This window comes from Quercus robur, chromosome 5 (genome assembly GCF_932294415.1).
Source record: "Quercus robur chromosome 5, dhQueRobu3.1, whole genome shotgun sequence".
Classification (NCBI taxonomy): Eukaryota; Viridiplantae; Streptophyta; class Magnoliopsida; order Fagales; family Fagaceae; genus Quercus; species Quercus robur.
In genome coordinates this window covers 47,750,349-47,762,127 of record NC_065538.1, presented here as the reverse complement: position 1 = coordinate 47,762,127, position 11,779 = coordinate 47,750,349, and the positions used below count along the sequence as shown (strand labels likewise).

Here is an 11,779-nt window from a genome sequence, read left to right as displayed (position 1 = left end):
CTGGGCAGGTGAGATTTGCTCCTTTTATAATTGAAATTGAGTGGGTCTTTTACCCATTTTGCTTTTCTTTTGATTTCTCTAGCCCCACGTCTATCTATCCTTGTTGGCTTTGTTTTCCTCTCTTTTGGATTACAACAACGGAAGAATTCTTTGGTTTTTTTGCTGGGTTTACAGTTAAAACTTGTTTCTATCGAGCATAAATTTTGGAAGACCATTAATGCTATTTGGCTTGGTGTGAATTGACCCTATGACATGCACCTCATGATAATCCACAACTTTTTCCACTTTTGGTATGAATGTTTTTCCCAGCAAAAGCAATCTCAAAAGAGTTGCGACAGATTACCACAACTAGGATATTCCTCCTCTCTGCCAAACCACACCTCCCTGAATCTTAGCAATGAAAGGTTAAACCTCTTCTGTGTGTTTGGGATACAGATTGGGTGAACCCATTAGCCTACCTTGCTTTACCCATTAGATCTCATTCTGTAGCTTGAAACTTGGCAATTTTCCCTTTCTGTAGTATTTTACATGTTGGATATTCTGCATTGTTCAATATTTAAAAATTTTCTCATTCCATGGTAATTGAACCTGGGGATTCTCACTGCCGCTTGAAATTTGGGAATTTCCCTATTCTGCGATGTTTGAACCTAGGGATTCTTTACTTCTTTCATAGCATGTTTTCCTCCATTCTACTGCCTTCTCTCTATTTTCCCATCTTTTCCTTGGAATGCCTAGTGAAGGTTCTTGGTTCTTCTAACTCTTTTATACAAATGGGTTAGGCCATTTTGGACTTATTTCTTGACATTCCATTATAGAAGGGTCTTGGGTCACTTATGGATCCACTTGTGCTCATACCTAGGCATTTTGCAGCAAAACCCTTTCTTAGGCCACTCTTTGCCAATTCAACCAAGACATGGATTAGGGTATTAAATCTTAGGTTTTCTCTCCATTCTCTAAGGCTTAGCTTCCTCGGCTTTGGGCCTTATTTATTGACCCAAAGTGTGAAAACTTGGGTATCGACAAAGAGTAGGTGCAACGATTATGTTAAGTTGCCTTCATTGGAATATAAGCTTCATGAATATAAAGTTTAATTCTAAAGGTGGCCATGTACATGGCCTTACATTTTCAATGGGTATATTAAATCCTAGTCTAGAATATTTTGGCTACTTCCTTTCTCATAGCAATATGAGTTTTAATCAATGAAAGGACATATTATTGGTTAGAGAAACTTTGCATTAGTGTCAAAGTGTTAATTGTCTAGCAAAGGATACTTTATCTTTTGTGGAGGATATTAAGTAATTTCCATGGTTGATATAGGTCCTATTTAAGAGTATTCTAAGACTATTTAGAGGGTGTTTTAGCTAGACTTTCAAAGGGATTCAAGTGTTGTAAGTAATTATGCATAATATTCACAAGTTTTGTAGGTTTTTAGAAGTCAAACTTTTTAAAAGTTATACTTTTGAGTTTATGTTTCCTAAAGTTTATCAAAAGAATTTTTATATCATCGAAAGAGAAACTTCGACTTTTAAATAACGTTTTGAACGGCTACATCTTATTTAAAAGATAATTTCTATACTAAATTAATTTTATAAAATAATTGAGTTTCAACATAAGTTTTCTAAAAAGATTATTGTTCTTTAAATTTGTTTCTATATGTTTTTAGACCCCTTAAACACAAACAAGATTAACCTAGTTATTTAGCCAAGTGATTAACTTAGGTAAATTATAAGATCTAAGTTAACATTGATAAATCATATCATTGACACAGTGCGAAAAATAAAGAACACAATGATATGATAATCCAAGAAAACCAAACCGGTAAAAAACCTGGGGAGAATTTAACCTAGCTATCCTCAAGGTAAAACAGACCACTATGAAAGAATTGAAGTTTTACAATAGCGACTTAGACCACTAATATCCTATTGCTACCTCAAGTAGAAAACTTACTACCACGACCACGTGACAGCTCCGAGTTCACAGACTACTTCTTTCTTGGATTCACAACAACCACAAGTACTCCCACTTATGTTTCTCTTTAAGCTCTTTATGCAGCAACTGAAACGATCACTAAGCTCTCAACATCAATCTCGATCTTGATAACTCTAAGTATGTATAAAGGCAAACACCTCTAGATCTCACAAGAGATTCACACACACAACATAAACAACAACAGTAAAACATGGTTAGGGTTTTTTCTTTTATACTTAAGGCAAAATATTAAACCCTACACTCATACGGGCTTGGGCTTGAGTTGGAAAATTCTATAGAAAAACAATCTACACGAGCTTCGATAAATTGAGTCTAATTTTCAATCGATCGAGCTTTGCAAATTTACACAATAAATCCTGCAGTACGCTTGATTCCAATTTTACACAAAAACACACTTTGAGCAGCCTAAATTTAGACTAAATGTTTTGATCATGGTTTGCCCACATTACACATTGAAGTTCTATTACATTAGTTCCTAATTCCTTAGAACCTAACAGTTTCAAACCATCTGATTTCAAATTCGTATTCCAACTTTCCAAATGGTATTTAAAAGTTTCTTTTTGAGAATTGAGTTTTCAGACTTACTCAAGAATTGTAAAATATTTATATAAAGTCCTTAGTTCCTATTCATTCCTTAAGAGAGTCAAGAATCCTCTGGTTTATGTTCAATTCAATATTGTGATCTTCAATATGCCTCTGTATTTGAAATGATTCTTACTATTAAGTAAATTATTCTATTTTTGTATAAACTTCGCTTTTGTGATATTTGACTAATTAAATATTTTTAAAATTGATCAGATATATATATATATATATATATGTATGTATGTATGTATGTATGTGTGTAAGCCCGCTCACAGGGTTGTATGTGAGATAAGTGTTGAACCCTCATTAATAGAGGTTAGATGTTAGCATCCGCTCATAGGACTATATGTGAGAATATGTGATATGTGTGCATATGACACAAATATCACATATGTGGGTCATACACACACATATGATATACGTATAAAAGACATTGTGCTCTGATAAATTATTTGTATGTATTTTTGAATGATTTTGAGATTTAATAATTACATATGTATTAAGTGGTTCATTATATGTTTTGGAAAACTGTGTTTGATATCATTTAGTGGATTTATGAATTCAACATAATCGTGCTTTTTCATAAAAAAAAAAAAAAAAAAATACTCGTGCTTTGCTAGACTCAATTTTTTGTTGTGTATTGTGTATAATTGCTTACTAGATATGTGTCTCATCCCATCAATTACAATTTTCTAATTAAGGTTTAGTTGGGAAACAAAATCTTTAGATTGCTTCCTAAGGCACAAGGTAGAGCTTGGGATGATTGAAGCCTTATAGGATTTTAGTTGTCTTTATTTCGCCTTAGATTTTATAATATTTTGGAGATTATTTCCAATTGTGGATGTTTAGAGATTGTAAGAAGTTTATTAAGAGCATTGTTTATTTGGAGTTTTATTTAATTTTGAAATTGATTACTTTTATTGAGATTGCAAGATCAATAAATTAGTCATACATCTAAATTCATGTTCTATGGATTTGAGCCATGACATCTCATAATGATAGTTCGACTGATTATATTTTCCCTCTAAATTGAGGATTTTAAATACAGTTGCCACTTATTTGATTTAAATTAGAAAAATAAGAAAAGTGAAAATGAAAGAAAAATTATTGATACTATAAAATGTACATATTAATTTGCTTGTCTAACTAGAATATTACATGATTTTGGTTCTAGAAACAGTCTAAGATAAAGTTGTTTGGCTTTAGATCAAAATTGTATTCTACAAAGATGAAAATTACATGGACAAATAACTAGTATAAGAACCCTTGATTGAAGTTTAGGGGTTATGTTACAAGGTAGGAAGGGATTAGACACTGACCTTGCCTTGTGAATTTGGTCTTCTAAGCTATGGTATCCAATGGTCATATCACATCATTCATACAAACAAACATAATTCTTACTATGCATTTTAATATGTCATGAACCATAATAATATGCACCTAATTATATAGCATTACCAAGTGTTATATCAAGCAGGGACGTAGCTAGCTTTGGACTAGGGGGGGCAACGGCCCCCCCTAAATTTTTTTTAAATATATTATTATATATATGTGTGTGTAATAATTTTAGCAATTTTATTCTATAAAATTACATTTTTTCACCTTACAACAATATCATTGATTTTTTTAAGAGTAATGCTATACTCACAAACTTTTTTTCAACATTTCTACAAACTGTTTTGGTAGTAAATTCTTATTGGTTCGCACATGGATCCACCACTCACCTCATTTTTTTACTTACTAGTAACCACTTATTACATCAATTATTTATAAAAAAAAGTTTGTAGAGCTAGTATTTTCCTCATTTTAGTGACTATAAAAAAATTTATAGATCTAAAATCTAAATCAAAATATACAAGCCCTAAAAAAAAAGCTCAACAACAAAAATTACTAATAGTAAAACTTTAAAAAAAAAAAAAATTAAGCTCAATTAACCAATTTTATTTAAAATAAACAACCCTGTCATTTAAAAAATTCTAAACAAAAATAATTTTGTTCTTACTGACACATACACAAAAAGAAAAAAAAAAAAAAAAATCCGTAACTAAGTAGTAGCAGAGTCAAAAGTTGAAATTGCTGCACATAGTCAATAGTAAAGCCGCCCCTCTTAACTCAAAATTCTGGTTCCGTCCCTGATATCAAGTCATGTAGAATGCATTTTTAACATCCTAATAATCTTATATTAGGTTTTATGGTATGGCAATGTTTCAAATGTATAGATCAGTGCATATATGAAGATAATAAAATGTGCATCTATAATGATCATGAAGTGTCTCGCATGAAATGCCTTTGCTCATGTATCATCTCAAAAAATTCCAGCATGTTTACTTAGTTTTTTTGTTGCATTGAAATTCATTTATCAACAGAATTTTTTTCTTCCATTTGAAACTCATTTCGATAATTCTTTTAGGAGAGAGAGAGAGAGAGAGAGAGAGAGAGAGAAGGTTTAATTAACTTTCCGGTATGCCATTAATATGACATAGAGATTAGGTTTTGTTTCCTCACATGCATTTTAAGAATGTCCATGCATTTAGGATAAACTGCATTGCATGTTTACTTTCCCTACGATTATATCATAATGAGTAATGTATTTGTTTTCCATTATTTATTACAGATTTCTCCTTTTATTTATGAATAATGAATGCTTTAAGCTTTACTTTTTGTTTGGTTTATTTTAATGGGTTATATTGATTATTGTATGATTTGTATCCTAAGAGACAGGTCTTCAGATTGGGCAGGTGTGAAAACCATGATCCAAAGGCGAAGGGTCAAATATGAGTCCTCAAATTGGTTACTCAATTGATAACAGTTTACCCTTTAAATTGAGGGTTTTAAATATGGAGTCCCTACTTGATTATTTTTGGATTTTTGTTTTTTAAGAAGAAAACCAAAATAAGTAAGTGATCAATTCAATGACAATGAAGACGGCAAGAAAAAAACCATCACGGCTGGCCTTTGTCGCATGCTATCTAAAAGTCTAAAATGGACTTCTTTAAAACTGTTGGCCAAAATTGACCAGCAAAACAAGACAATTTTAGCGTCAATTTCAAGACTGCTTAGTTAATTAGATTGAACACAATGTGTAGCCCGTCTAAATTTTAAAGAATAGCAATATTTGTTGACAATGCGCCCAATGGAAGCCTATAATGTTCCTACTCAGCTAGTTCACACAATTTGAAGTCTCTGAAGCTCTGTTTATAAGGCAACATTTGCCGGATATTGTGTAGTGTCCAGAAATTACAATCAATATACTTCCCAAAGACATTACTCGCTAATTTTATCGAGGTTCATATAAATAATTAAATATGAATCAAAAACCTAATTATCTTCTTTTTTGAATTTGAACTAACTTTTGGGTAATACGCTGGTAGATTCAACACGTTATATATATCACAAGAAATACTGAAAAAAAAAAAAAAAAAAAAGCTACACATTAATTTCATTTGTAGAAGAACAAAAATAATATAAAGGGAATAAAGAGAAAAATTATATAGTAATCAAGATGGACCAGGCAAAAAAATTAAAAGAATTACAACGGCCTTTCAATGTCAACTACATGATATCAAAGTGCAAACATGGCCTCAAAAGGGAAACAAACAATGAATCCATATCAGAGCTACTACTTCAAATTCTAACAAGGGATCTTGGATGTGAACCACTTCATCACCAGAATGGGAGCCTTAATCATGGCCAATGCAAACTCAACCATTATTGTCACGCACAAGCAGCACGGGCATATGCAAGTCAACACCAACCTGCACCCATCACAAAACACAACACAAGGTACTATTCAAATTTCTAGTTTAAGAAAAAAAAATTAAAAGCCATAAACTTTCTAACGAATTCGAAAGAATTAAGAGATTGACACTTTTTTATATTTCCAACAAAAATGTTTAAAGTTCAACTTTCTTATTTCCAATTTTCTAAAACAAAACAGAAAATCGAAAGAAAGAATTAAAGAGTGAGCCTGACCCGACGATCCACACGATGATACCCACAAGGGAGATGAGGAGGGATAGAAAAGCAAAGGGAAGGCCCAACAGGAAGCCCAAAGGTCTGCATTCACAATCCTCACCGCAGCAGCAACACATATCTTGTTGCTTGGTTGATTCTTCTTTTTCTTCTTTCCTTGTTGCTTTATGAACTATAGGCTTTTGTTGATCTTTCTTTGTTCATAGTATCAAAGAAGCAGAAAATACGATACTAATATAAAAGTAGGGGGCGGAGTGCACAAGTAGTATGAACTAGAAAGAAGACATGAAGGCTTACGTTGCTGCCGTTCACGCAAAGCCCAAGCCACGATATTCGAAAGAGATGGCTAAACAATTAAACATAAACAACCAATACCAAAAGCCCACGGCCTCTTCCATCTCTGACTAAAACTTCTTTCGTGGCTCACGCAACTCTTTTTCATTTAAGATTTCAAAGGCAAAAAGTCCAATCGTGTCATGCCCTGATATTTGTACAGGTTTATCTGTTTCTTCGTTAATGACAAGGTTTTTTTTCATTCTTTTTTTTTAAAGAACACAAACAAGGGCTAATCTAGTTCCGTGCAAATACAAAGACCTTACACTTCTTTTTTTTCTTTTTTTTTCTTTTTCATTTTTTGAGAAGACAAGGACCTCATACTTGAGTATATTATTTGTGGAAAATTGAGTGACATCATATCAGGATGATAGACTATCCTATAACAATTTTTTTTTACTTTAAAGTAGTCTCTTGTTGTAAATAATAGGCAATAAGAACTCTCATCAAAAGGACTCTCATTAAAAAAAAAAAAAAAAAGAAAAAAAAAAAAAAAAAAAAGAACTCTCATCAAAAGGAATATATATATATATATATATATATATATATATATATATATATATATATATTAGTCTATACTACTATTTAAGGGGCTGCACCTGTTTGGACCAGATTTTTTTTTTTTGTTCCAAAATACCCCTACAGCCTATATTTAAGTAGAGGCAAAACTTGAAGATAACTTAGTAAAAATATATCTCTAACTCTCACCTAAAACATTTCCTACAAAATAGGATCACTCTCCCACTAATCCACTTCTTCAAAGTAACTATACGTTTGTTGTTATTTTTTTTTTCTTTTAAAAAAATAAATCATCCTCACGTTAACTTCAAATCAAATTTTTTTTTTTTTTTAAACATCCTCAAGTTTATCCAAAAAAAAAACTAAATAGATATATATTACAATTTATTTAAACTGTTTTTAACTTCTTCTTAAAAATTAAAAACAAAAAACCTAATGAAAAAAAAAAAAAAAAAAACCCACGTTTCTATCAAAAAAGTTTTCTGTCCCACCTCCACATTTTGTCCCTCACATTAATAGTTAAGTACTAATACAACTTTTTTTTTAAATAAAATAAAACTATTTTTTTCCCCCACCTCTGCTTCGGCAGTTTACAACCCAAAAACTGCCTGATATCTTATCCTCCATCAAATTGCAAAAAAACCGGATACAATTTCAGTTTACATCCTTCTCTTGCTTCTTCTATTTTTTCTTTTCTTTCATCCTGAACAGAAAAATATCTCCATAGCCTTTCAACAAACTCAGTTTTTTGTCCCACCTTCAGATTTTGTCCCTCACATTAATAGTCAAGTACCAATACAGTTTTTTTTAATAAAATAAAACTGTTTTTTTTTCCCACCTCTGCTTCGGCAGTTTACAACCCAAAAACTGCCTGATCTCTTATCCTTCATCAAATTGAAAAAAAAAAAAAAAAACGGATACAGTTTCAATTTACATCATCCTCTTGCTTCTTCTATTTTTTTTTTTTTCTTTCATCTTGAACAAAAAAATATCTCCACAGCCTTTCAACAAACTCAAATCCACTATAGACTTTCAATGCACATTTGTCAATCCATTTCTATCCTCAATCTCCTGAAAGTTACCAAAAAAAAGAAAACACACACACACGAAGAGGCCAATCTTGCTATGTTACTCAAAGCAGTAACCATTTTCACATTTTGTTAAGAGTGGTGACTGGCGAGGAGGAGGCAACCACCCATAACAGAGTTACAAGGTATTTTTCTCAAATATTTCTTTCTATTAATGTCATTTTCTAATGAGATAATTAAAAATAAAAACGCTCATAGGACTTCAAATTTTTTACAGATTCTTTGTAGAAGGAGCATTACCATCGCTTGAGTTTCAGTTCATCGAACTTTCATACATTGCTTCTACCATTGGTGCCAAAGGCTAGGCGGAGGCCAATGCTATTCCTCACAATAATGATTAATGGGCAGTGGAAATGGGGGCAAAATTTGGTATTTAGACTGTTTTCAGAAAATTTTTTTGTGAACAGCATGTGCGTCAAACTATTGGGTTAGTTAGACTGATTTTGGAACTCGAGTTTGGCAAACTCGAGTTCCGGCCCAAAATTCAAACTATAGTGGCGTTTGTCAAAAACGCCATTATATGTACCCTATAGTGGCGTTTTCTATAAACGCTGCTATAGGAACAAAAAAAACGCCACTATAAGGTTCGCTTTCCAGCCCAAAATCGAGTTTGGCAAACTCGAGTTCCAAAGACAGTCCAACTAACTAATTAGTTTGACACACATGCTATTCTCCAAAAAAATTTCTAAATTCAGTCTAAATAGCAAATTTTGCCTGGAAATGGGTGTATAAGTTTTGTGTCTGAGAGATGAGCGTGGATTGATTGAGGGGTGTATAAGTTTTGTTTTATAAGGAATCGCAATTCAATAGCAATCAACAGTTTCATTCTTTGTTTCTATAGAGTTCTAGGACTCCCTCTTATCCCATTGGCAAAGTGATGGGTTTATTTAATTTTTTCTTTGATTCTATGGGTCCGTTTGGATTGAGTTTATTGTTGTTGAAACTGAAAACTGAAAACACTGTAGCAAAATTATTTTTAAATGTGTGAATAGTATCGTGGGACTCATTTTTTAATATTTTTTAATCCATGAACAGTGCCAAACAGTGTATGAACAGTGCTCAACAGTGTGTGAACAGTATTCTTGTCCCCCTAAAGCAGAAACGGTGCAAGGAAAAAAAAAAAAAAAAAAAAAAGGTAAAACGCAACCCACTTTCAGCTACTTTCAGCCCAAAACAAACACTCACTATAATTTATGTCTCAAGATGGGTTTATTGATGTGTGGGGATTTTTTTTAATTGTTGTGCATAAGATGTAATATGTAGGTTGTTCATTTACTTATCAAAATTGTTCGTATTTTGTCTTTATTAAAATTTGTTTATATTTTGTTTATTTACGCTGAGAAATATTGTTTACATTGAGAAATATGCAAGCTAAAAAAATCCTATGATCACTTCGTTCAGTTTCCACTCTCTTTTGAAAGCTTTCGTTACTTTTCAAAGATTTTTTTTATTCTATCAAAAAAACAAAAAATCTTTTTTATTTTAATGCTTTGTTCTATACATTTAGGCAAAATTTTTAGTTACTTTGCTTTCAAAATTTTGTTTTCCCTTTATTTTGATATTTTGGATTAGATTGATTACTCAAAATCATTTCAATTTCTTAATTCAATGTTTAAGAAGTTGCTATCCTTTGAAGATGGTAAAAATTGGGGAATCGATTTTGTCATTTTTTAATGCGTCTTCTGAATTTTTGATTTGGGGGATTGGAAGATTCAGGGGTGACTACGTTTTTAACAATGTCCTAATTTTCTATTTTGAAATATAAGAGAATGATTTTGAAGAAAATCTGTTCAGTCATGCTAAGAGTTTCAAATATGAATTTCTAAAATTTGAAGTGTTTTAAGTTTTAACTCAATGGCTCACTTCCAGTTTTTGTATTAATTTGGTTGTGCAAAATATGATAATGTTTCAAAGGTTTCCAATTATGAATTTAAATGGTTATCTAAAACCCTGTAGTTTAAAGAAATGTGCAAATGTTGTTATGGCACAAAATAATTTCTATTGTTACTAATATTTCATTGTAGGTGATATTTTTAGTACCATGCCTTAGTTTGTGATACATATTTAGAATTTTTTTTTGGAATTAGTGATAATTTTTCATTTATTCTAATTTGATATTTACATGTTTGTCCAATAATATTATGCATTTCAAATTACTAATACATCTAAGAATGTCATGAGGGATTTAGATAACCATTTAAATTCATACTTGCACATGCTCAGAGGCTATTCTATTTTTTTTGGGTAAGGGTTAATAATTTGCATCCATTATAATTTAAGATTATTACATTTTTCAATCACAAAAAAAACCTAGAGGTGTGATGAGTATTATGTGTGGTGAGTATTTTGTCCTTAATATAATTTTGCAGGTTTAGGTGATAATTCTCACCTATTTATCTTAAATAAAGATGCATTTTTACTGATTGCATATTTAGGTGATATAAATGACTATGTTGCTACATCAATAGCAATATAGAATCATGTTATTAGTAATATAGACGCGCGTGCTCAGAGGCTCTTCTATTTTTTGGATAAGAGTTAATCTAGAGCATTTATTATAATTTGGGATTACTACATTTTCCAATCACAAAAAAGACCTAAGGGTGTGATGAAAAATTATTTCACCACACATAATACTCATCACATCCCTTGGTTTTTTTGTGATTGGAAAATGTAGTAATCTCAAATTATAATAAATGCTCTAGATTAACCCTTACCCAAAAAATAGAAGAGCCTCTGAGTACGCGCATGAGCGCGTGCTCAGAGGCTAGTACTATTTAAGGAGCTTCTCCTATTTGGACTGGATTTTTTTTTTTTTTTGTTCCAAAATACCTCTACACCCTTAGGTTTAAGTAAAGACAAAACTAAAGGATAGTCTTGTAAAAATACATATCTAGTTTACACTAAAACATTACCTACAAAATAGGAACACTCTCTCACTAACCCACTTCTATTTTTTTTTTAATAGAAAAATAGATTATTAATTATCACATCAATTAAATAGGTTTTAACTATAAAAAAAATTTTAAAAAAATCCCCATCTGTCCACTTTTTTTTTAATTCTAAAAAAAAAAATAAAAAAAAATAAAACGCAACAGGAATAAACACATATACAAATCCCAAAAATCTAAACCTCCCACTAACCCGCATACAGTTCATCCGTTTCCAATGCACACACTACACACCAAAACTGCCTCCTCACTCTTCTTCTTCCACTCCATCTCCTTCCCAACAAGGCAACAACTACAAACCAACCCCAAAACCCGACCACTATAACGTGACTGCAGTAGCCA

General features: G+C 31.5%; 1 protein-coding gene across 1 annotated transcript; it reads right to left on the bottom strand.

The window, feature by feature from the left end:
• Positions 1–6,039: 6,039 nt before the first annotated feature.
• On the bottom strand, positions 6,040–6,890 carry LOC126726156 (signaling peptide TAXIMIN 1-like). The gene is made up of 2 exons (XM_050431282.1): positions 6,547–6,890; positions 6,040–6,329 (listed from the first exon to the last, which is right to left on the bottom strand). Exons 1-2 carry the CDS (start codon positions 6,663–6,665, stop codon positions 6,206–6,208), a joined length of 243 nt encoding a protein of 80 aa, XP_050287239.1. The 5' UTR covers positions 6,666–6,890; the 3' UTR covers positions 6,040–6,205.
• Between the last annotated feature and the right edge of the window lie 4,889 nt (positions 6,891–11,779).

Coding starts and splice junctions, on each gene's coding strand:
- LOC126726156 (XM_050431282.1), bottom strand. CDS start 6,665: ATGTGTTGCTGCTGCGGTGAGGATTGTGAATGCAGACCTTTGGGCTTC. Junction 6,330..6,546: donor ATCATCGTGTGGATCGTCGG/GTCAGGCTCACT, acceptor TGATGGGTGCAG/GTTGGTGTTGACTTGCATAT.